General features: G+C 39.2%; 1 protein-coding gene across 4 annotated transcripts in view; it reads left to right on the top strand.

Moving 5' to 3' along the window:
• The window catches only part of LOC107742200 (B-cell lymphoma/leukemia 11B-like), a 32645-nt gene extending 7300 nt beyond the window's left edge, over nucleotides 1-25345 (top strand). For 2 of the 4 annotated variants that reach the window (XM_016555092.1, XM_016555093.1), the window contains 2 exons: nucleotides 1293-1637; nucleotides 20764-22811. In XM_016555092.1, coding sequence (XP_016410578.1) covers nucleotides 1293-1637; nucleotides 20764-22721 — 2303 coding nt within the window. In that variant the 3' untranslated portion in view covers nucleotides 22722-22811. The other 2 variants (XM_016555096.1, XM_016555094.1) reach the window with 2 other exon arrangements.
• Nucleotides 25346-27530: the final 2185 nt, after the last annotated feature.

Genomic DNA, 27530 nt, shown 5'->3' with positions numbered 1-27530 from the left:
TGAGACCCCCCAAAATTTCACAAATCCCGTTTTCAGGGGAGCCCATGTCTTATTAAGGGGAGCCGAGCTCCCCCTAGCTCCCCCGTAGTTCGCACCCTGGCGTACAGCCAACCAGTGTGTGTTCAAGAGTGTGTTTGTCCCTCAGGCAGAGACTGGAGTTGATTTGCTATCGGATCTCATACTGCTGCTGTTTTTTCCTGTCTTTATGCTCTCTGTGAATCTGTTTTGTATCTCAATGTGGTTTTGTGTTGAGTCCGATACATTTCACAGCAAATAGTGTGCGTTGACTGTTTCGTCATTGATAATAATGCGGGAAAACGGCATTGATTTTGATTGAATTTCGTGAGGGTACGAAGTGATAAAGATGTAACTGATTTTCACATACGAAACGGCTGTTTATGACGCTCCTTAACCACTGTTCCCAACGTGCACCTGTGATGCACTGACAGGCGAGGCGACCCATGCCTGAGAGCGTATTTTGAGGCTGTTTTGCGGCTTTTGTAAGCGCTAGATTGTCTGCTGCGACATACCTGTATGGTGCATGTGCACCTCTCCAGCATCCGTCCAGCGTGCAGAGAACTAGACCGGAAACACAGATACCACTGCATGGCTTCGACTGTACTACCTGTCACACACACACACACACACACTCTCTACTGATCTTACTGTGCAATTCACAGGTGTTAGTCTATGCTGTGTGAGCTGTGAATTGTGCTTTATGAAGACAGAATCAGACACATGTAACAAAGAAGAAACAAAGAACGGTCAAAAACTAATTCAAATATGTATTAAAATAAATGTAAAAAAGAAAAAGTATTAATAATCAGTTCAGTTAGTAAAAACTGAAATCAGTGTAATCAGTAAAAATGTCAGCACAGTGGTTAATTTGAGAACACAAGCAGATGTTTTCAGTCTGGACTTGAATGTGGTTACCGTTGGGGAATGTCTGAGATCTTTTAGAAAATCAGATAATGTTCACCTGTACTTGCCAAACATGAAATATTCTTCACGCTGTTGTAGTTAGCAGCAAATTTTGCAAATCACTTTGGTGAATAGTGAAATATATACTGTATATATAACAAGAAATTGATCATGAAAACAACATTAAAATTTATACAAAATACACTGGCAGGATTTTATCTCAGTTATTTGCAACTATCTGTGGCAAATTGAGCTGTTGCAGCTAAAAATTGATTATTGTAAGCCACTTATTATTATGAATCATAATGTGCCTAAAATAGAGTCATGCATTAATGGATATTTTTTCCTCTAATTTCTCTGCTCTGTTGCAGCAGATCATGACGCAGGGGTGGATCAGTGCCCATCAGACGGCTCCATAGCCAGCCCTGTGGGCGGAGCCGGAGAGAGTGACCTGCTGACCTGCGGTCAATGTCAAACCAACTTCCCCCTGGGAGATATTCTAGTGTTTATCGAGCACAAAAGGAGACTGTGCCCCGGATCTAGCTCCTGTTTCGACAAACCGACTGACTCCCCGTCCCCCAGACCGCCACGGGCGGAAGTCTGCCGGAGGTCTGGACCGGTAGAGGTTGGGATCCAGGTCACTCCGGGAGAGGAGGAGGAAAAACGACTGACGCCCGCCAGAGGAATCTGCCCCAAGCAGGAGGGTGTCCCAACAGGTAGGTGTTTTACACTGAGGGCTGGAGGAGGGGAAGCTTGGCAGGAGAGGGACGTCTGTGAAATGACAAACACCCCCCCAGACACACACAAAGATATTTACTTATGTACTTGAAATAGATACACTTATTAAATAAAAACGTATTTGTGGAACTTAAAATTTAACAGACAATTAAACTTTTTTTTTTTTAGATGGTTACTACATAAAATATTTTAATATAGATAATAGTTTGGAATAATTAAGATTTGTACAAATCTTTTAATCTTTTGCCAGTTATTCTGCATTTATTAAATAATATTATTTTTATATTATTATAAACAATACAGTAAAATATTATTACATTATTATTAATAATAATAATAATAATAAAACCGTAAAATAGTATTACAATTTAAAATAGCTGTTTTCCGTTTGAATATATTTTAAAATGTAATTTAACTTTCAGCAGCCATTCATTTTTGTGGAAATTTGGATATTTATTTAAGATTCTGTAATAGATAGAAATATAAATGAATTTGAAACATAATTTTTTTTGTAACATTATAAATGTCTTTACTTTCACTTTAGATTTCTTTCTTTCTTTCTTTCTTTCTTTCTTTCTTTCTTTCTTTCTTTCTTCCTTCCTTTCTTTCTTTCTTTCTTTCTTTCTTTCTTTCTTTCTTTCTTTCTTTCTTTCTTTCTTTCTTTCTTTCTTTCTTTCTTTCTTTCTTTCTTTCTTTCTTTCTTTCTTTCTTTCTTTCTTTCTTTCTTTCTTTCTTTCTTTCTTTCTTTCTTTCTTTCTTTCTTTCTTTCTTTCTTTCTTTCTTTCTTTCTTTCTTTCTTTCTTTCTTTCTTTCTTTCTTTCTTTCTTTCTTTCTTTCTTTCTTTCTTTCTTTCTTTCTTTCTTTCTTTCTTTTCCTTCCTTCCTTCCTTTTTCTTTCTTTCTTTCTTTCTTTCTTTCCTTTTCTTTTCTTTCTTCTTTTTTATTTGTAATCTTACTTAACACAAACTTTTCCACAAATCAGCGTGTTAGAATGATTTCTGAAGGATCAAGTGACACTGAAGACTGGAGTAATGATGCTGAAAGTTCAGCTTTGTCATCACATGAATAAATTACATTTTAAAATATATTAAAACCGTTTTAATTGTAATAATATTTTAGTGAAAGTGAAAGTGACTTTTCCCCCCCCCCGCAATATTACTGGTTTTACTGTATTTTTGATCAAACAAGTGCAGTTTTGGTGAGCATAAGATATTTATATCAAAACCATCAACAACAACAAAGACTTAATTATTCCAAACTTTTGACCGGTAGTGTACAGTATATAATTTTCATTAAAACCAATTCTCTAAAAAAACGTTTTTTTATATATATCTTTATCAATCTACTGCCATCATTCCACCGGAACATACTGTCCATGAACTAAGGTTCATGTGTAAACTGAGGTTAATATTTGGTCTCTATAGGTGCTGCTCAGTGATGTACACAGTAGCTTGGTGAACAGGATTTTGCTTCTTAGCTGTTCCTCTATTGTATATTTTAGCAAGGGTGGAACGCTGACCAATTAGAACCCAGGACCAGATCTGTTTGTTTTATAAAGGTTCTTTTAAAACCAATTGGATTCTAATTAAAACCTCACTTTTTAAAGGAATATTTTACCCCAAATGAGTATTTTGTCTATGTTTGTTTACTGATCATGTCATTTCAACCCCCGTATTATTTTCTTTCTTCTGTGAAACAAAAAGACATCCATTAGGCAGAAGGGCTGAGCTTCTGTTTAAACCGATGGCATCAGTGATATCAAAGCTGATGTGAGGCTTTTAAAGGTGCCATTTTTTTAATTGAACACAATGAATCATACAAATGATCTCATTTGTGATTTGTGAGTTCTGGAGGAGAATAAGATTTCAGTAAATACCAAAATAATCAATACATTTTCATCTGTTCATCCCACAAAGCTATTGTACAACTTGGAATAATGCGATTTGGGTATACTTTTATGCTGCTTTTTAGACCTTTTTCTGAACAGCTCAGAAATTCAGCCTTGCTCTTCCTTTTGGAAAAACAAATATTAAAGATAATAACAACAATATGGGGCTGGGGTGATACGAGGCTGCATAAATGATGACAAAATGTTCATTTTTGGGTGAACTGTTCATTTAAGAGCGTAGTTTTAAATGCACACTTTCTCAACACAAACACACACATACTGTTCTGACTGGATCGCTTCTCTCTCAAAAGGTCTTTTTCTTTTGACTCGGGCCTTCAAGAGGGATTAATACCCCTTGCATGATTTTATTAGAGCAAGACGCGGCATCTCTCTCTCACTTTCTCTCATCTCTAAGTGAAACATAACAGCCCTGAGTGCGCCAGCAGCTGAAACCAATTCTCTAAGAGGAAAAAAAAAAATCCAGAAATCCTCACCCGACGTGTTTGGGGGAAATATCATAGTATTAAGAAAAAAGGCTAAGAGAGCCCATTAAAATTCAAGTGCTAAGAGACATAGTGTGGGAATTAATGAAGAAGATTCCTCATTCAGAGGGTTAAAGACTCAGTTTAGCGTGCGGGGCCTGGAGGGGCCACATGTTATCTTCCAGCACAGTGCCGCCCATCCTACTCTCAGCACACACAGCCTGGTCAAGGAAGTGCTTCACTTGCTAGTCAGGATATGACAAATAGAGACGAATCAAACACATGCACACGTTTGCTGCCCTACACTAGTCAGCAGGCTTCAGCCTCGTCGATACTTTTTTCTCTCTTTTTTTTAAACTAAATGATACAAGGTTATTAGTTTTCTGTATTTGTTTGAATGTGCCTTTTCAAAGCTCTTAATCTTGAGTGTTTTTTTTTTTTTTTTAATCTGAACTTTTTACCGAACAACTTTGGCTTTAGTTTTGCTTCGTTGACAGAAGTGGAGAAGCCGTCAAGGTTATCCACAGAAATGCAGGGCAAGAAGGTGCTTTAGGCTTGAATTAAATATTTCCAGAGCATGAAAGCTTTGCTCAACACATTAGATTGCCACTTAACTGTCTTAAGTTTCAGCCAAATTAGATTATATTTAATGGGGCTAATTAAATACAATATGGAGCTATGGCGGGCCTAGAGGCAAAAGCCGTGCATGCTGTGGGCCAAAACGCCAAACCTGATGGGTGTGCGTTAACCCCTTCACATCTCAGTGGAAATGTTTTAATCAATGCTAGAATGGCTCTTCTGTTCAAAAGTAATTTTAAGATAGCATTTTTTTTTTTTTTTTGGTTAAGACATAATTGACACAGAAAAGGCCATTTTGAAAATGTTGTCACTGTTTACTTTAATATCGCTTCGCAAATGGGGAGCAGAGCGGTCACATGTTTAAAAATCTGAAATTGAATGGAAATCTTTAGCCACTTGCGGGTTCTGATATGATTCAGATTCTGGGAATCATGATCCGATTTTTAAAAACGATTAATTAATGAGTTTACTGACTTTGAATGTCACATTTATTCATGGATTTTTATTAAATTACTTATAAATACATAAATACAAAATGTATGTACAAAATACAAAAATCAATAATGACAAATTAATAATAAAAAATTGTATATTAAGAATTCATCATTAAATTAACTTAACTATTAATTAACTAAATACAGCTTCAAAACGTTCACACATACAGTTTGAATATATGTATGCGCAAATAGGATTTGAGAAGATTTTCAGTAAACTTTCTGTCTGTTCTTCACACAAAACTATTGTTTTTAAAATACTTGCAGTGTGTGACTCGTACAGACTTATTTTAGTCATTTTTGGAGCAACAAACCCAATTCACTTTATATGGAAAAGGGCAGCATGAACATTCTGCTAAATATCTCCTTTTCTGTTCTGTGGAAGAAAAATAACTGAGCAAAGCACCAAAAATGAAAGCCTTATTTAAGTAATCAGTTAAATTAATTAACTACATTACTATAGGGTCAAAGTTAGGGTTAGGGTACATGTATGTGTAACTAAATCACATTAAAATATTGTTACCTTTTATTTTACAGTTTTAAATTCTGTTACTTAAAACTCACATATTTATGCCTATGTCAAAAAATGTGTCTCTGCGTTCACTTTTTCTTCGTTCCTCCAATATAGAAGATTCAGACATTTGAAAAGTTTAAAACTAGCTACTACTTCTCATGCTAGGTTTATTTTCGTTAGATAATAGTTGATTTGGGATTAGATGATATGGGATTCATACAGTTGCTGCGTTGAATAATGAACAGGACACCAATTTGTACCGTATTCAAGGGAAGTGCCTATTACCTGCGGTTTTTGATGAAATACCTCCATCAAGTGCATACCAGCATCATTCATGCTATTTTCAAATCGTATCCCTCATATGTGAAACTGCCCTTAGTTTCTAATCAATCTCTGAACTATCTAGCTAATCATACTCCATGAACGCGGCAGAAAGTGTACCGCATCACGCGTTTGTCCTTTCCAACGCTCCTCTAATCACCTAGCATGCACTCATTTAAATATTAGAGTAGGCTTTAATCATGGAAAGTAATCAGTGTCATGAATATTCATACTGTGCTGGTCTAACAGTCTCATTGTCTCACTCCTGTGCCAAATCGTGTCTTCCTGCCTCTCAGCTGTCTGCTCTGATAGCCCCAGTCTGGCATCAATGGAAAGAAGTTTAAAATAAATACACTATTCACACATGATCCTAAGAGAACAGTGTGTGTGTGTGTTGTGAGAGAGTTTCTAAAGATGGGAGACTGATCCCTGTTCCAAGTGATGAATATTTGCACAGCGGCTCAAGAAGACGCCATTTGCATAATGACTTTGTAGTTTTGCATTAATTAAATTTGCATATGAAACTGCGTTAATTACCTCTGATCATCTGTTTTCAACGTTACAGCATTTGATGTCCAGCCTTCGGGGTTGTGATTAGGGGTTACAGTGGCTGTTTCAGACTGTGTGTGTGTGTGTGAAGCAGAACAGAAAGTGAATTTGATGAGTCAGTTTCACAGTCCTTTTTCCTCTCTTTTGTGTCCAAACTCTTGCTAATATCCTGGCATATGAAAACAGCTCTTCTGAATCCAGTAGTTAAAAGAGAAGAAATGTTTTTGAAGTTCAGAGAATAGTATTTTTTTTAAATACACAATGTCTTTAGCAAGTTCAAGGATCAGCCTTTGAATTTTCATGAAGGTACTGTCTTAAGTACTCTTTTTGCAAATGCACAGGCATTTTTAAAAAAAATTATCAGGTGCTCTTTGCCTCTGAACATCTTTATGCAAAATGAACCACAGATCCAGCAGTGCAGCGAAATACTGTTTTCATACATTTACACCATTAAGGAAATTATGTTTTTTATGCATTGTTTTAATGCAAGTACGCATTCATAAGTAGCTGCATTTTATTATGTGCATTTAGCATTTATGTGTGTTTTTGCCCTGCTCTATGCAACCTTATTCAAACAGATCTGCGCACACACACCAGTTGAGAACACGGTTTTAGATTAAGATCAATTAATTTTCAATTAAGCAAATTCAACAGCAGTAAATTCTCTACTCAGATTTAAATTAAAACCAGTACATCTTAGTCAGATAATGTTACAGCCAGTGTTGGGGAAAGTTACTTTTAAAAGTAATGCATTACAATATTGCGTTACTCCATAAAAAAGTCACTAATTACGTTACTTAGTTACTTTTTATGGACAGTAATGCGTTATGTTTCTTTTTAAATCTGGACAGGGCTTGCTTGAGTAATCTGATTACGTAACTCGCGTTACTTGTAATGCGTTACCCCCAACACTGGTTACAGCCATAATTAATGATATTAAAAAAAAATATATATATATATTTTTTAAGTTTACAGACAAATAGTGGCAAAACATACCATGGTATTGTTTGATGTCCTTTGAAGCACTATGTAAATACCATGGCATATGAACTAGCATTCAGGCAGTATGTATGTATGAAGTACCACCACAGTACTTTTTGTAAATGTTGACTTAAAATTGCAGTTAAAACCAAATTGAACTAGATATCTCTATAGTGTTTCATGGACAGTCTTCTGTACAGTTTCAGTCTCTCTGACCTCTGACCTCTAGCAATAAAACGCAAAGCCACGATGCCTGGCACTTAACAGAATCCATACCCATGATCCCTTGCAACACCCAAGCTATGCCAGCATCTCTGTTGCAGGGTGCCTGTGGTTAGAGCCTCTGAGATTTCGGGTCGGCTTATTTTTGGGATCCGTCCAAACGAGACCACCCCGTCGCAGTCTGATTGGTGCTGTCTGCCGGCAGGGGTCAACCTGTTCCATGTTGGATGCATTATAGAGCAGGACAGCGCTGCATGTGCGCTCCATGCCGAGCCTTGGTGGAAAGAGTTAAAGTCTCCCACATGAAGGCATCAAACGCTCCACATACCACTTTATTGTAGTCATATGGCAGCAGATTTGATATTTTTCCTTCCACAGCGGGGAATAAAACTCGCCACTAATTTGGACTGTGAGCGTCGCCACTAAATTTCAGCATGTGCTGATGGTGTTGACCAGATGTGTAACGCTTTTTTTCCCTCTTCCTCTCTGTCTCACTATCGCTCTTTTGTCAAATTAGCCACGACTGAATTCAAGTAAAATATTTAAGAAGAAATTGCAAGGATGGTGAGATGACATCACAGTGGTTCATAAACGTTGGGTATAATCGGCACTGCTACCAGAGGAACACTGTAGCTCTATTTTGAAAACTACCCTTCTGAAAAAGCAATCTGTAACAAGTCTAAGCTGGTTTACTTGTCTTTGTTGGTTTAAGCTGGTCTATAGGGCTTCATGATATATAAAAAAAAATCAATATCGCGATATGGCTTAGTGCGGTTAAGCTCATGATGCAGTGTGCAGCTCACAGTTTCGGTTTACAGTAAATGAACCAAGCCTCTGAGATGCTGAAATACCATATAATGAGCTGAATGTGTAAATGAACACAGTGCTGCACTTCACTCTGAAACCCGCAGTGCATGTATTTATTTCCTGGCAAATTATCAAAAATAAATTTATTAATTAATTAAATGGGGATGTTACAGATGTACTATAATGTTACAGATGTACTATACAATACTTTTTAATTTTACACTACAATAGTAGTGGTGCAATATATTTCTTATTTTCTTTCATATTTAATTTAATTATAACCACAATAAAAATAACGATAATTATAATAAAAAAATTAAAATAATAAAATAATAACCTGCTAATGTATGATTATATGTTTCAGTTGGTTTTTCCCAAATTGTTCAATTCTAAAATTATGTTCACAAAAAGTCAGAGTAGTTGTTTTAATAATAATTAAATAATTAATTTTTCAGTTATTTTTAGGTTAGATGCAGAAATCACCCAATCATTCTAGAATGATGAATTATTTCCAAATATAGCGAGTCAGCTAGTGAAAATTCCTATTTTTTTGTTTTCATATGGCAACATACAATTCAGAAAAACAAAAATATAGCAATGTCAGTTTTTTTTCTTTTTCTTTTTTTTTTTTTAATATAGTGCAGCCCTAGTGATTTCCCAGGCTGGCCAAGCTGGTGATTAGCTGATTGGCCAGCAGGTCTTCCAGCCTGATCAAGTGTCCAAAATGTACTTCCTTCGTTCCAAAACCCTCTAAAACCAGGATGACATTAGGATGGCTTTACCAGTAAGACATTACGATAGACTTGGCACTGCAGGGTGAGAAAGTGTTTGCGTGGAGAGTTATTTGCCAAACACTGACTAGTGTGTCACAATCAGGCAGCCAAGCCACACACATGCTGATGCCCAAAGGAGAAGGCTCTTCTGGCGGCTGTCTCATCCAGACAGTGAAGGATTCTGGGTTACGACTCTCTCAAACCTGCAACATGTGCAGTCTATCTGTATTTTAATGTCATCTTCCACGTGGCACGTGGTTTACAGACAACAAACATTTTATGTGTTGAGTTTAGAAATGCTCTGGGTCTGTGAACATTTGAAAGGATGTTAATAAAAACTGTATCATTATCAAGACGAGATCTTGCAGACTGCATTGAATTATACTGCAGTAAACAGCAGTGTTTTCGACCATTGCTGTGGTTTAGTGTCAGAGTTTGGTGGCTAATTTCTGTCATTGTGTGTGGAGTCCTGCTGGGTGGCACCATAAAAGTAAAGTAGTTCTAATACAACTTGATTTTTTCTCAGTCCGTCTGTATTTTTACAGTATAATAATGGTGGGAGTTCACTGGGAACGAATTGCGGCCACTGATAATGTTGTTTATTTGCACATGCTGTCTGTGTTTTTTCAGCACCTTTCATACACTAAAGGAATAATGCAAATCAAGTAATGCATGAAAATCGTTACACAAAAATTGCTCAAAACAGTTTGCACGTTACATTTCATCTTGCAGGTCGGTTTACAGCAGACTACTAATTTTTGGCATACTTTATTGGGACTATACAAGGTCACAGGGTTGAATTCACCCTTGGTTCTCTCTAATATGTCCTGATGGATTTGAACCTGTGTGCTTTCCATGAGCAATCCCTTTATTGCGGTTTGATTCTCTTACTAATTATTTTTACACCATTAAAACAAGGGGAAAAAATCACAATGTTTTTCATGGCCTATAGTCTGTATTTTACAGTATGTTAATGCTGTCTCTAAAATAAAGTGGGAATTCACTGAGAACAAATTGTGGCCATTGATTACATTGCTTAATTAATTTGATATAAAACTCCCATTTTTTTCAGCAAATTCAAGAAATGCTGCAAACTCACCCCCAAAAATTGCTCAATGCATTTTGCATGTTGCAATTCATAATCTTACAGGTCGGTTTGCAGCAGGCTACTTGCATTCTGCCAAATTAACCATTTGTGTCTTAGTGTGCGATCACACTCATATTTTTTTTTTTATTAGCTATCTTTTTTTGGTCTGTTCCCATCTCAAAAATCATCAGTGAGTACTTGAACATGAGTGTAGTACTCCAAAATAAGGGGAGGGGGCTGCTCTGTCATGTTGATAGTGGTTGATGACATTACAGTCTGAAGATTTGTAGGGTGAGAGCCGCCATGATAATTCAGCATTATACCCTCGCTGGCAGCCCGTTGAATGAATAAACCCTCGATCTTATCAGTTTTTATTCATCCCAGTGAGGGCTTGTTCTTGCATGTAGTGTGCGGCAGATGTGGCCCTCCCGGTATGTTTGCTAAAGGCATTGGCTAGATGAAAGACTGTTCTTAACCATAAGCTATGCGGGGAACTGTGCCAGAAGCTGAAAACGCATCATTGTGAAAACAGCCCTGGGAGAAGCTGATCTCCCCCCAGCAGAGGATGAAGAGGGCTTCAGCGGAGGGCTGAGGGCGAGATGACACACGATGGAGAAACCGGCACTCTCTCTTTTAACTTAGACTTTTGTTCTCATAAATATGACTGGCATGGAGTAGTTAACGTCAATGTTGTCAATCAGTTTATAACTGTAGATACGAAACTTCTCTTCTTAATCTACATACTTCTACACACCACAAGTAAATGGACAGTACATTGTTTTGAGTATGTAGTCAAAAAAAATAAAAAATTTAAATACAATAATTCTAAAACAAAACACTAAAAACTAAAATCAATATTTTATAATGCTACCTGCAGGTTAATTGTTGTGTCACAGCATTATAATGCACAGTATATGAAAGATAAACAAAATAACAAAGGTCTACTGTTTGAATAAAAAAAGTAGATTTGTTATAATAATAGAGGAGGGACTTTTGGGATGCTGGTTAGATAGCTGGTTTAAAAAGTCCAAGAGCAGAGCTCAGAGACTTATAACTTTGGATTTTAATGATAAGTTGGATATTAGACAAGTTTGTGTGTGTGGTCTGAAACGGAGTTGGATAAACACGCGGTATTAAGTATAAATAACAATTATAATACACATACTACAACTTTGAACATTTGTCCTGAGATAAACAGAGAAAGTATTTCGTTTTCAATATGAATTAGAAAGATGCACGTTAATGCAAAAAAACATAGTATTTAAAAATAGTAGACAGTACATAGTTTGTAGTATTCAGTTAGTATTCCATTTGGAATGTATTTCCATTGTGAAAATTAGAACGTATATGTATTATTAAAATAAATATGTATTAAAATATGTATTACAAAAAATTATATGCTTTAACTTTGACCTTAATCCCTCCCTGTTCTATCTTAAATTTATCCTAACCTTGTTGTATTCCTCATTTGTAAGTCGCTTTGGATAAAAGCGTCTGCTGAATTAATAAATGTAAATCTATTATAATGTTATTTAGTGTAATTGCACGTTACATGCAAATATATATTATATTATATAAATATAATTATATATAATTAAAATGAGACAAACAAACAAGATGACACATCATCTTTAAAGAGACAGTGCTTTTTAAGAAATAGTGCTTTTAAATAGGTTAAGCTTGGGATAATCTAGTGCTATTCCTTTAAATTGCTGCTAGATGATCGAAATACATATACTGTTTACACACACACACACACACACACACACATATATATATATATATATAATGCATTATGTTAAATATACATTCTGATCACAGCATAAATACAATGAAATATCCAAAATAAACCAACTAAATATCTAATAGATATTATACCGATAAATTAAAAGAATATTAGGACACACTGTCACATCATGAAACATCATCCAGGCACATTTTTTTTGGCATCAGACTTTGATTTGACACATGCTAATTCTAAGCTTGCTTACTATTTAGAATGCATATTAAGCATCATAAACTCTTGGACTACATGCTTTTGATTTGACATCTGAGTTTGTGGTCACCTGTACCTGTGCTAAGGATTATGGGTACTCAGTGATCCTCACACCAATCAGAGCGCTGCAGTTTTGGTCCTGCTGAGTGCAACAGAAGTGCAACCCGTTCACATGACTGGCATGTGTCGCAGATCCAGCGCACATAAGGCATCTAAGGAGCTGTTTTACAGGGCCCTGATTGTTTTGGAAGGCGCGTTGAGGGCCTGGGGATTTTTACAGTGAGCTTTAAATGGGTATAGAAGCCTGGGCCCAGCTGGGGACCATTATAGTACACGTTATCCAAAAAATACCAGGGCAATTATTTCACATACGGGATAGTTCTTTATAGTTTTTTGTTTCCCTTGCTCACACACATTGTGTGCGAAGTGAGGCTTAGCAATGTTCAGTTAGCCCCTGATGGTAAATAGCGTAACTACACTATTCTGCTGCCAAAATCATCTTTATCCATTGACAGCCAATCAAAAGTAGCCGTGTATTCTGATGAAATGCAATGGCATCAGCCAATCAGCACAGTCAGGACACCATTTTCCTGTGGCTCCAGAGTGATTACACATCTAAGTATTTGTGTCTTATTTTCCAGTATGGTCACACTTTAGTTTGGGAACCAATTCTTACTATTTACTACGACTTTTGCCTCAATAAACTCCTAATTACTGCTTATTAATAGTAAGGTAGTTGATAAGTTTAAGTATGGGGTAGGATTAAGGGATCTAAAATATGGTCATACAGAATAGGTCATTATGTGCTTTATATGTACTAATGATCAGCCAATATGCTAGTAATATGCATGTTAATAAGCAAGTAGTTAATAGTGAGAATTGGTGCCTGAACTAAATTGTTACCTCCAGCACAAACATCTAACTATTCTTAAAATCAAAATACATTTACTTGAGTAGCAAAATTACTTAAAATATAAAGTCTTGCTTTCTGAAAAAAAAAATGAGTTTATGCTTAAAACAAGAAGAAGAAAAAAATCTGCCAATGTGGTAATAAAAATAAACTTAATTTAAAGGGAAAACATTTTTTTTTTACCCCCATTCAAATTGTGCACTTCTGGGACATCCTGCACCAGCCAAACAGAGATTAATGAGTATGTTAATGGTGGTTATTTTTGTTTATCAATCTTTGACGTGTAAAATTGAAAGGAGTAAAATAATCTAAAGGGCAAAACTTTTTCAAAGTAACAACTTGACGCAAAACTATTTGAATTCCGTCTCATGTCAAGCTATTAGCGGTAACTGCTGGATATGTGGGTGAGAGATTTGATTGTGATCCAGAGTTTGATTGCGATGACATGGAGCAATGTTTGCTTTGAACTGGTCCCTCGATGTCCCCCTATTTGCTTTTTTCTCTCCACCCCGCTGGCTTTTCCGCATCTCCCTTCAGCCGCAAGCACCAGTGTCATCCATCAAGTTCCTGCAGCTCTTCTTTAACGCCATTTCACGCCAGCCAGATCTTAACGCGGTGACGCACACTCCAAGCTATGATTCAGACTAGTTGCAATGCCACAAAACGCTGTGCTAATGCACTTCTCTCTGTTCTCACCGAGCCAAGAGTCATAGCTCTTACTGATAGAAAAGTCTTTCCAGTTGTTTTTCACTGTCCTTTCCCGTCTGCACCGTAGGACGTCTTCGCTCTGGCAGTATCAGATGATGACAGGGCACTCTAGGGTGGCATGTGTTTTCATTTAGACGGTGACGCTACCCTTTGCTGGCCTGTTTCTTCATGAGACTGGCAGTGAGCATGCAGGAGGAAGTGGAAGGCTGATGTGGGAGTGTCAGTATGTATAGGACAGGTATGGAGGCTCATGGTGGTAAATACTGCCAAAATGGTTTTATTAAGTATCTTTCTCTTGTTTTGCAGTAAAAATATCTGAAGATCTCTAAAGCCTGATAAATGTAATTTTTAAAAACAGGTTTTTTTTTCTGTTCTGCAAAATTCGCAGGTAAAAGATAACAGGACCGGATGTGACAGAATACAATGATTGATATACGAATAATGCCAATGAAAAAAGCTATTCCCTAAACCAGGGATCCTCAAATCTGGCCCGCGAGATCCACTTTCCTGCAGAGTTTAGCTCTAACCCTAATCAAACACACCTGAGCATACTAATCAATGTCTTATAATGTCTAAAATAACTGCTAAAATGTCTAAAATAACTGCTCTCCAAATAGCCATTTTAAATGGATCATTTAATAATATTGAAGTAAAGTGAAGTGTAATACAAAACTGACTAAGTAGAAACTGCCAGAACAAGCGCCTCGTCCATTGTGGATCTTGTTACAAAGCTCCGCCCACATAGAGGTAATTGACAAACCAAGAGACTTGCTATTGGTCGTGCTGTGAATTTGTGTCAAGTTCAACCGAGTCAAGTGAAATACTTCATCACGACGAGTCACACTGAAATGACTGGATTTTTCTCACATTGTTTTTGCCAAGCCTCGTCAGGACTGCCATTTTTGACCTGCTGAATACTTGCTTTATATCTTCTACAATGGGATTGCTTTATTTTTCTACTATGGCATCGGTAGCTGAAAGATTTTGCTTGCATCCACACCATTAGGTGTCAGTATAAGCCCCAGATGACTGCCATATCAGTGCCAGTGGATCCTTAATACATATAAATAATGTGAATTTGCTTTAAAAGTAATGTGTATATATTTTTACTGGAAAACAAGAAAAAAAAGAGTGATTAGGAAAATATTTTTTTTCTTTGCCGTACAGTGCAGGGTCCTAGAATTTAAGGCCCCTTAACCCAAACAGCTGAGTGGATTTTGTGTGCTTGGATGAATTTATACCGGGATCTAGATGTTTTCTTTGTTTGTTTGTGACTGTGGCCGAGAAAATATGAGTTTATTTGTTTAAGCGTGGGTGTGTCTGTGGGTATGTACAGTAGGTGTCTTTTGTGTGTATATGCATCAATATGCTTGTGTGTGTGTGTGTGTGTGTGTGTGTGCAGTGAGAGCGGAGTTGCTTCTCTTCTAGAGGCAGTTTGTGATGTCCCTCCTCTGTGTTCCTGCAGATGGAGACAGATTGGAATGGTTACTGAACCAGGCCTGCTTTCACTTAGACAGGAGACAGCCATGTGTGTATGAATGTGTGTGTGCTTGCCATAACCACTATTCCTGCCACTATCCTCTGTGGCTTCTTTACACACACAGTTTTTCCACTGTAGAATGGGAGTCTTTTCATATACAGTTGTCTGTCCTCATTATGGCCAGGAATCACAGATAACTCTAATCCACAGAAGCAGTGAACTACAAGAGGATTATGGGTAAAAAAGGACTAGAGCGAAACTGATAAATTATTAGTTCAGTTCAGTATTGCCAGAGCAAGCTTTTACACTACACACCTGGCTCATGGTTATCAAGCTTGGTTTCTTGTTAGGCCAACAAACATTTGCACCACAAAAATAATTTTCTCAATCCTTGTGTTTTTTTTTATTTTATAAAGTGTAAATATTCATAAAATAAATTTACTTGAGAATCAAAATTAGTAACTTAATGTAAGTTAATATCCTGTTTTCAGGGAATATTGATATTGTTTAACTTATTACTCTTAGCTCACTGAAAATATTTTGAGCATGAACCTTTCTGGGCATTAATTTTTGCCAGTGGGGTATTTATTAATATACTACAATTATATGTCTCTAGTATATTCATCTTGATTTTAGAATTTTTAAATAGTTTTACTTGAAAACAAGACATATTTCTATTTATTAAAACTAAATTTTAGGAGTTTATTTCCCACACGCAGAGGCAGAGCACATCAAAGAGGATGCAGACACACACACACACACACACACACACACTTCACTGCAGGCTCTGGAATTTTACATGAAAATATCAGACTCCCCTCAGAAAAATGGTATGGTGGTTTTGGCCCCAGCATGTGGTCTGGCTTTCCACTCATCGTCTTCCTGCCAGAATCATTTATTTCATTGTCATAATCATTTATCAAAGAAAATATGATGGTCTGTCAAGGCTCACAGCTCAAACAATGGACAGTCACATCTATCATGAGGACTGAGAGAAATTCAGACAGACAGAGAGAAACAGTAAAGGAAGGATAGACAGTCAACCATCTGTAAATCTGAAAGTTGTATTATGTCATTTTTAGGTGTTCAAATTCCTAAATCTTAACATGTATGGAGTCAGCTGTCAGTTTTATGTTGATTTCCCAGAGAAGTGTAGAAAGTGTAAACTGTGGCATCATCAAAGCATGTTTGTTTTGACCATCCTGACCAACCCGACATAGTAACGATGATTTAACCAATGGCATGATTTTGGGGCGGGTCTATCTGTCTAACCGTTCAATGACAGACAGGAGAAGTGTACAGAAAACCTGTCGGAAAACAGTCATTACTTTTGCAGTTACATTTGGTACCACTAGAGGCATAGAAATAGCACAGTTAACCTAAATTGACTTAAAGAATCAGCAATACTTCAAAAGTTTGTAAAACAAAAAAAAAAGACAAATTTGTATGGTACCCTTTCCATAGCAGCACAGACATTGTTTAGCTCCCTCACACACACAAACACTCATATCTAAATCACATCACCGATCCCCTAGAGTGTGTTGGTTGCACGACAGCAGAGTTGCACTACACAGAATGCTGCACCTCTGTGTTTCTCATTAGCATAGTGGTCTGGCCCCCTGATTAGCCACGATCATCACAAACAAGACATCAGTGATGCGAGGTGAGGCCCCACAAGCCCCTGGGAGCCCCAGATCACAGGCATGCTAATGAGGGCCCGTGTTACTGCTGTGTGAGGTGTCAGCCAGGCTTGTGACAGGTGCACAGAGGGGACGTTTGGGGGGGGGAAGGGTTGGTCCGGAGGGGAGTAAAGGCGTGTCGTAGTCCCCATGGCATCACCTCGTCCTTTGTTCTCTATGCAAATCCACTGCTGTGGCTTTCGACAGCTAGGAATGTAGCGGGTTCAAGGGGCAGAGCTTTTAGACTGCCATGCCCGAGTTGTACACACATGCACATATGATGTTCCACTGCAATTATAGAAGTGTGACATCATCATCTAATTGTATGCATTTGCACATGCTCATATATCCTTGCGTTGTGACATCATCAGACAGTTTGCACACATGCACTTGTCTTTGCAATATGACAAGTATAACTCATATGACAACGCAAGGGCATTATTTGTGTGCAAATGCATGCGACCCAACATGTTGTATGCATGCCCTTGTGTTGTCACATGAGTTTTAAGCATTTGCATACCCTCATGTTCTTGCGTTGTGACATCATCAAACAAGTTGCACACATTCGCACATGCACTTGTCTTTGCGATATTATGTGTTGCACACGTTTTGCACGCATTTGCACATGCATATAAGCCCTTGTATTGACACAAGTTTCACGACTTGCACATGCTCATATGTCCTTTCGTTGTGACATCTTAAAATAACTTGCACGCATTCGCACATGCACTTGTCTTCGCGATATGATTACCAAATGGGTTTCACGCATTTGTACATGCTCATGTCATCAAACAAGTTGCATGCATTGCATTCACACATGCACTTGTCTATGCGATATGTTTAGCAAATGTGTTGCACGCATTTGCACACACATAAATGCCTTTTCATTGTCATACAAGTTTTTACACATTTGTATATGTTCATATGTCCTTGCGTTGTGGCATAAAAAAGTTGCACACACACTTGCCTTTGCGATATGATTAACAAACATGTTGCATGCATTTGCACATGCATAGATGCCTTGTCACAAGTTTTACGCATTTGCACACACTCACATCATGACATGAGTTGGACACATCTCATTCACGTCTTTGCATTGTGACAATACGTTGCACACATTCATACATTCACATCGTTGCGATGTGACCATCAAAAGAGTTGCACACATTTTCCCACATATATTTTTGAATTGTAACATCCCGAAAGGAGTTTCACACATTTCCACACATGCATATATTTGCATTGTGGCATCATCAAACCAGTTTCACACATTCGCACATGCTCATATGTCCTTGCATTGCGACGTTACCAAACGAGCTGCACATTATCGCACACACATATGTCCTTGCATTGTGACAACATCAAACGAGTTTCATCATCACATTCGCACATTATCACATGACTACTCCATTAGTCCAGCTTCGGTAAGTGATTGGTTCATGCTCGGGTAATGCCGGAGACAGCAGTAGCTAACGCTAATGTTGTTTCCCTTGTGAAACAGCAGTGCTCGCAAGTCTGCCAGATTTGTTCACAGATAATTAAAAAACACCCTTCAGCCCCTCCTCCTCACTCCTCTGTCACTGCATTCATTCTCTTAAAAGGAAATTAATTGCCACAAAATGTTGAAATCAACATATCTAAACCCAGGTTGGAGGTCCCTGAGGATGGACTAATTGGCTGTGAGGTTTTGTAATACTAAACCCAAGAGGGTGGATAAGTTTAGTGTAAGACCGCCTCTGCGTGCACACGCTAGTGTGTCATTAATCACATTTCCTACACACACTTACAAAGACATGCACATAGACATCCTAGCGCTGTTTAACGCAACGAGGACGCTGCTGCAGAGTTGTTAGCACCATGCACACCAACAGCCAGCTCTGCAATATAACAGCCACAACTCAATTTAGCTGTTTAACCTGTAATCCCGGCAATATTTATTGAAGTGCAAGAGGGAAGAAAATTAGGCTATTAGGCTCTTGCGATTGAATACATGGAGAGGAGAAAAGACAATCTGTTAACTGGCAGTTGACCTCTGCTGCCCGCAGCGAACGGTTTCATGGATGCGGACCGTGGTAATTACTGCAAATTGAATCACAGAGCGAACAGCGATGATTCCGTAATGAGCACTTTTATTGGCTGGAGCTCTTTGCTGTGACATGGCCCTCCCAGGCCTCTGTAGTGTGGCACACACACACAGTAGGACCCAATGGACCATGATCAGATGGAGATTTGTGTTCCTGAGGTGCCTGATGGGTAATTTCACACCATCATGCCACACAAGCTGCTGTCACAAAACATGGATCTCTGATGGGTCATTAGCATATCCTAACTTATTCACTATGGGTTTCTCTCCCTCGTTCTGGCTTGTTTGGAAAGTTGATGAAATTTGTCTTTGGTCGTCATTAAGTCTGCCTGTCTGTTAGCTGACACGGTCCCTTAGTAACATATGGTGTTTTTTGTATGATGTGATAGGATGCAAATTGCAATAGCTCAAGCACACAGTAATGTCGGGGTAAGAGCGCGAGCGTACACACACAAATGCATATATTTGTGCATGAACGAATGCTCTATTTTACACTTTTTTTCCATCCCACATTATGTTGAGTCCTGTACAGCCATCAGAAGAATATGGGATGTTAATGAAGCTTTTTTGGAACTAGAGTTGGGTGCAGAATATGTCCATTGTTGATTTTATCCAGATTTGGGCTCCTGTCCAGGGCCTGAAAATAAAAATGAACAGCCTGTGTGTATTTTAGTATCTAATCTCTGTCACCTCTTTTCTCATGTCCCCTCAGCCTCTCTCTCTGTTACTCTCTTAGCATCCAAAATCCCTCCTGCCAGGTGTCCATTTAAAGGCCAGCCAAATGAAACACAGGCTGTGGACCTGTCATACATTTCACTGAAAATATCATATCACACAAATGTAAATTAGTCAGTAGCCAACTGTGCACCTGACTATGTCAGTGTATGGACCTATCAACACGATTCCCTTTCATTTTCTTTCTCTCTTAATCCTCTCTTTCTCTTTCTTTTGCCAAAGAATTATCTCCATATGGAAAAAGTGAAGGGTGGGGGTGTCGGGGTGTTGAACGGGGAGTTCTATATTAACGTCTGGCTGACATTAGCATTAGCACAATGCAATGTGGCCTGTGGGCGATACCTGCCATCTGCATTAGGCTCCAGCCCTCAGGGAGCTTCCCTGCTCTCACTAACCCCCTAGTGTGACTCAGATTCTGAGTGAGTCACATACAGGCAGATTCTCTTTGACACAGCTTTAGAGAGCAGCCGGCCCTGCCGCACAGTAGATAACCCGCTAGGCTATCAGAGAGCTCTTGTCTCCCCTCTTAGGGTGATGTAATTTTCATTCAATCTTATAAAATGGCTGTCGCCGCAGCACAATGAGATGTCTTTCACATGTTGCCTGTTTAATTTTTAAACAGAAATGATCCATGAACCTCACCATAGAGGACTCTTAGCTTTGATTACATTCAAAGCCATCACAAAGAACAAACAGATGCGCAAATGACATGGAAAGCTATTAAAGTGTGCTATCTCAACCTCCCCTAGCACCAAATCAGATAGTTTATAGCTAATATGTATATATTAATGCCGTACACTTGTTTTGTGTCTTCCAGGAAAAGATGAGCCCTCCAGTTACATCTGCACCACTTGTAAGCAACCCTTTACCAGTGCATGGTTTCTGCTGCAGCATGCACAGAACACCCACGGGATACGCATCTACCTAGACACCTACCCTACTAGCTGCTCACTTACCCCTCGCATGGCCCTTCCTCCACCACTGGGGGCTGATGCCTTGCCCCGTTCCCCTCTAGCCAGCTTTCTGGGTGATGGCAGCAACCCTTTCCGACTGTTGCGTATGGGTGCCCCACTGCTACGAGATCCTCCACCACCTGGATACATTGAAACCCGCTTGCCATCTACCCCGCCATTTGTAAGCCCTCCACCACCCCGCTATCCTCTGGAACGCCTTGGTCCTGAGGAGATGGGTCTCCTGTCCCAGCATCCAAGTGCTTTTGAGCGTGTGATGCGGCTGACACCCATGGGCATTGAACCATCCATGGGCTTCTCTCAGCGCCTTCGTGAACTGGCAGGCAACAACAATAATGGTGGTCCAACTCCCCCTCTTTCACCTAACCGTGTGCCCCCCATGCATCGACTTCTCAGCCCCACTCTCTTCCAGCATGGTTCCAAACCTCTACCTTTTGTAACCACACCCTCACAGCCACCATCAGTTCCATCCAGAGGCAATTCCTCACCACCACTAAATCAGGTTGGCAAAGCCAAGTCCTGTGAGTTTTGTGGCAAGACTTTCAAGTTCCAAAGCAACTTGATTGTGCACAGACGTAGTCACACTGGCGAAAGACCCTATAAGTGTCATCTCTGTGACCATGCATGTTCGCAGGCCAGCAAGCTAAAGCGCCACATGAAGACGCACATGCACAAATCAGGCTCCATGGGGAGTTCACCTGAGCAGGGAGGGCAAGACTCAGCTGGAGAGGGGCTTAAGAACAGTGAGGATAATGGCACGAGGGAGGGATTGGATAATGAGGAGGAGGAAGAAGAAGAAGAGGAGGAAGAGGAGGAGGAGGAGGAAGAAGAGGAACAACAGCAAAATGGGAGCAGGCCTGAGTCCAACCTGAGTATGGACTCCGAGTTGAGCAGAAACAGAGAGAATGGCCCAAGACCTTCCCCAGAGGAGAAACCAATGACCACTGACAGAGTGACAGAAAGCCAATACAACAACCTTGACAATCACTTCAGACTGCCACCGGGCAGCAGGCCATGCGAGGAGATGGACACAGATTCGGCATCCAGAGAGACTGAGAGAGACAGGGGGCCCATGGTGAATGGCAGAGGCTGCGGCCCGGATGATTCCATCTCAGCGTTGTTCCACCGGAAGCCAATGCCTATTTCCAGCTCCAGCCTCACTGGGTCTTCCGCCAAGAGGATCAAGGTAGAGAAGGATGTGGAGCTGACACAGGTGCCCATCATATCCCCTGAAAATGTGTATTCTCAGTTGCTTGCTGGTTATGCTGTATCCCGCCACTTCATAAGGGAGCCCTTCCTGGGCTTTAACGACTCCAGGCAATCACCTTTCGGCACTTCTTCCGAGCACTCTTCATCTGAGACAGGCAGCCTGCGTTTCTCTACCCCTCCAGGGGAAATTCTGGAAGGCGGTGGGATGTCGGGGCGAAGTGGCAGCAGCACACCTCACCTCCAGCTGCGTGGTCCTGGGCCAGGGAGACCACCCTCCAAGGAGAGTCGACGGAGTGACACCTGTGAGTACTGTGGTAAGGTGTTCAAGAACTGCAGTAATCTGACCGTGCATCGGCGCAGCCACACAGGTGAGAGGCCTTACAAGTGTGACCTGTGCAGCTACGCTTGTGCCCAGAGTAGCAAGCTTACCCGGCACATGAAGACCCATGGGCAGTTTGGCAGAGAGGTGTATCGCTGTGATATTTGCCACATGCCCTTTAGCGTGTACAGCACCCTGGAAAAACACATGAAGAAGTGGCATGGAGAGCATTTGCTGACCAATGAGGTCAAACTTGAGCAGGCTGACAGAGCTTGAGACCACTTACCAATGCACTGCATTATGGGTTTAGCTGGATAGTCTTTTTCTTGACTATATATTTTTTGGAGTAATTTTAATTTCTTTTTTTTTTTAGTGAAACCGAACTGCCACCTGAGAAACAAGAACACAGGGAAATGCTAGTCTGCGGTTCTAAAACCCGTCTTGCATATCCCAGCAACTAACAGAGGAGTAGTCCATTAGGAATTCATGGAGCCTTTCTACTGTGCAATAATTTCTGTATTTATTGGATTATTTGTAATGATACATGGCATGTGCAGGTACATTATCGATGGGTTTCTAATGCATTCAGTTCCTGAAATTATATTTCTACACCCCATCTTATGATATGACAAATACTGAGATTTTGGCATTCAGCCAGTTTTGTGTTATAAACTAGTTTCCTCAAAGGAAACAAATGGGTAATTTCTAAAGAAGAGGTCAACTTCTAAAATTCTGAGAAAGTTTTCATGTTATTGTTGCTGTCAATGGCCCCACTCATCATGGTTTATATTCAGTAGACATATGTAAAGCACTGAATGTCACTTTGACAATAAAATATTAAACAATTTTAAGGGGCAAAAAACCCAGGGATGTTTTAAGGCAGCAGTTTGACTGCATCTGAATGATTTTCTGTTGACAACCTTTGAAATGAAAAAGATGAAATGAAATGAAAGTTCATCAACCATGACATTTATGAGAATGATAACATGCAAATGACATCAAAAATGACTATATTTCCTCTACATTATTATGGTTCATTTATATAAACAGTGTTGAAGGCACCAGTGTTGCATTTCTAAGATATTTTCTTCAAAAGGCTGACATTTTTTTTATAGCTCAGATTTTATTTCTAACGATCAAAATGTTTACATTCACTCAAATTGACATCCATGCCATTTCTTCCAACCTCATCTATCCATTAATTATGTTCGAATGCTTTCCAAACCTTGTACAAGGTCAAATCCTTTTATATGTTAATGGTATTATAATATGTTTACTTTGCGGTCTTGACTAATTCCGCCTGGATTCACTTGTTAAGGGAAGCCATAGACTTGTTACATATCAAATTGTTATCATAGTCTCATATGGAGATTTTTTTTTTAATGTGGCATTCCTATTAAATTATTAAAGGAACGTGTTCATTCACAAATCAATCATGAAAACAACAATGAATTAGCAGCTATTTGGACACCAATATAAAAGCACAGGTGCTCACCTGTAGAAATCATTTGAGTAAACACACACACACACAGGCCATTAAGCTGTAGCAGCATTATACACACCATCCTGTGCATTGAAACTGCAATCACTGAATTGTGTTGGGGCTCTCTGGAAGCCCTGGGTGACTGGCTGTCCTCTAAAGGATCCTAGGATTAAATGATTTCCTCCTTACAACTGTTCCTACTCACTGAATCACCTCCACCTCTCTTCTTTCATACATCATCAACTCAAATTTACACCACAGCCTTCGTCTCCACCCCACATACACCGCTGTTCTCTATCTGCGTATTCACTAGTTACAACATCCTGGCATTTATGTTCATGGATTTTACAGTTTACATTTTATTTTTGACTTGAATAGAAAGGTTAATTTAAGCTACGGCTGCACATGTTGCCCGCTCGAAAATCAGTCAGCAGATTACATCATAAAGAAATGTACAGCACAAGGACAAGAATATTTTTAATTTTTTTAAAATAAGGATGTGTAGTTTATCACCTACTTGTCAGATACTCAGCAAACTGGCAAACCTCTCTTTGCGTAAATGACAGGAAGTGGCCATAACTTGAAAGAAAATCAAGAGGAAATGTGTTGTAGTCAAGAAAGCGTGTCGAATTTAAGTGCTACCAATGGCTTTCGGAGACGACATAACCAGACAACACGGATGTGCCTCAAAATAATATTCAGCCTTTATTTTCTGATGTAGTTCAGATTTTTGCTATACAGCGGAAAAAAACAATCCATGAACAAACTATCTTAACCAGTATCATTCAAATTCATTAAGAGGAATCAAATCAAATTAAGTCGTAAAGATGACTGTTCATTTATTTGGGAAATGTAAAGTGTGCTTAATTTTTAAGGGGAAGTCTTAACGCACAGATTTGTTTGAGAAACTACTAAGCCATTTCTTTACTGATTTGTTTAGATGGAATAGAGAATTATTGACAGTGGAGGTAAAAAATATAATTGGAATAAAAAAATAACTATGACACTGTCTTGAAATGATGTTTACAGTGTTGAAGTATAAGGATACTGAGCTCTTCTGTATATGTGTTTTAAATGAGACAAATGTTTTGTCCTCTGTTTTTCTACAATATTGAATATCATAGCAGGGTTTTCTCCTTTTCCCCTTTGTTTCTTTCCCTCCCCTCCTTTTTTGGTGCAGGTATTTCCGTAAATTTCTATGGATATATGCGCGTGTATGTTTTGTTCATTGTTAAATACTCAATGTATTTGTAATTTCAGTGGCATTTTATGAAATGATGCAAAAAAATCTTTATATTTTGCAGTCCATTATGAAATTGTGAGTCTATTCAAATGTTTTGTCACTATATCTGTTCATAATTTGGGTAATTCCATCCACAGGAGGATGTAAAAAAAAATAAATAAATAAAAATGAAAACAAACAAGAAAATCAACTTTTGTGAATTATTTTTTGATGTAATTACATCCATGTCAATCTTTTGTTTGTGTTATATGGTTGCACTGAGAATGAAAGTCATAATCACGTTAGTACTATATCATACAGTATCATTAGATAGTCTTGAGCAATCAGTAAACACATTTTTTTATTAAGTCTAAATGCATATCTCATTTTCCATTATAATCCACTTAAACTTGCAAGTTAAGCCCAACAGGGCTGATTTGCAATTGACCTTTGACCCGAGCACTAATTTGTAAAACCTCCGTCTTCACTGCACCTGCCCTTCCTCCTCTTTAGTCTAAGTGCGGAGTGCACAAAATCTTGTCTGACCTTTCTTGACCTCTCCCATCTTGCCTCATCTCTTCTTGTCTTTTGTTAGGCAGGTGGGTCTTTTGTAGCTCCCAACAATGTTTCATGCTGGGGAGGGGAAGCACTTAAAAAACCTCTTCATAGAACATTTACACTTGGCCAGTCACAGCATAGACGTTTTCTTGAAAGAGCCACTCGTGTGGAGACCCGTAGGCTAAAAGCGGTCTGACCTAGAGATATTGTAAACAAACAATTGCTCCATAGTTCATTCATCCTGGGTTGTCTTGTTCGTCCTTCATGTTTAAGAAGCATGTAGTGAATGTCCCTTTAAAGAAGGAGGGGTGAATATGGTTACAATGGAGCCGGACATCTGGGAGACATCTTCTGCCTGCAAACATCCCGATCCCAGCACGTCCCCAGCGGCTTAAGAAGTCAGATTCCCAGAACCTCATTCATGGCACCAGTTTCCTCTCGAGGTCTCACTTTTTTCACACTCTAATTATGACCAGCCACACCAATGAGCTGCCAAGTAGCTCTGACCACGTCCCCACATGAGCTGGTGTCGTAGTTCAGATATGGTGCGCCATTTAAGGTCCCTTTTGGGCGTTCGTAATGGCAGGTCCCACTGGGCCTGTCCTCTCTCTGCCATGGGAAGAGACATATCTCTCTATGGTGGTGAAGTAGCCCCTTATTTGTCAGGCCAAAACGACTAGGATCCAACTGAGTCGCACACAGAGAGAGTGGCAGGCAAATGAGGGGTCTGAACGAAGCGTGGTCGCAACAAACGGGGTGTCAGCAGGGGTTGCGGCTCGCGCCTTGACCATGCCTCGTGACCGCAGAGTCCTAGGTTTTCACCGGATGACAGGGAGTCTTCCCAGCAGTCCCCTGCTCTATATATCCAGTTACTAATCTCCGTTTCCCTGACCACTGCCCAATCAAACTGCGTCCTGTGAACAGGACGAGCCCATGAGGCAGACAAGACGGCAACCAGGGAAAATCTGCACCAGCTGGCTTGCCGTGGGAATGAGAGGGTATGGAGAGAATTTTTTTTATAAAACAGAGATGCACGGATGTGTGGTTACGCTGTGGCTATCCAGCAGCTGTGGGTTCTGAAGATCTGTCCGCAGCAGAGATATGACCTAAAGGAACAAAGAGTTTGCGGTGTTAAAGACCATATATACCTATTTCCTGTCCTAGTTTAAGATGCCATCCGTGCCACTGAGTAACTGTCGTATGATGATTTTGCCTGTCACAAAGTTCTACATATTCCTCTCCCTTGTGTGTTTACAGTATGTATTAAATACTTGGGTTAGCATGCAGAATCATTTGCAGCTACCAATAAAGTGTACACTCTTAAAAAATGATTCTTTTTTGGCATCTGTGTAGAACCTTCAACATCCATGGAACCTTTCCAATGCACTTTGCACAAAAAGGTTCTTCAGATTGTTAAAATGTTAACTCAGGCTCATTGGAAATATGTGACTCATATGTGACGTGTACATTTCTGAAAAACTAAACAAAAATGTATGTATACATAGATTTATTTGAAAAATGCAGTGAACTGTACCTGTAGCAACGTATTTTAGGTCTTGCAGAAATGTTAGCAGAGTCATATACAGTATTTCCAATGAGTCTGGGTTTCAAAATATTCTTCATACTAAGAAAAAAAAAAGTTTTTTTTTCTTTGTGGGAAGCCAAAATGGCTCTTCTATGGCATCACTGCAGAAATCCCCTTTTTGAATATATTAAAAAAAAAATTTTTTTTTGCTCCCTCTACCACATCTGGCCATATTTACACACATTCTGCAGAATTTTACCCTCAGTCAGTGCAGAGAAAAAGAGTGGAAAAACCTGG

The sequence above is a fragment of the Sinocyclocheilus rhinocerous genome, unplaced genomic scaffold (assembly GCF_001515625.1).
Source record: "Sinocyclocheilus rhinocerous isolate Xijiao unplaced genomic scaffold, SAMN03320098_v1.1 scaffold2752, whole genome shotgun sequence".
NCBI lineage: Eukaryota > Metazoa > Chordata > Actinopteri > Cypriniformes > Cyprinidae > Sinocyclocheilus > Sinocyclocheilus rhinocerous.
Note: the sequence above shows the minus strand (reverse complement) of the source record. Positions and strands in the feature narration are given on the sequence as shown.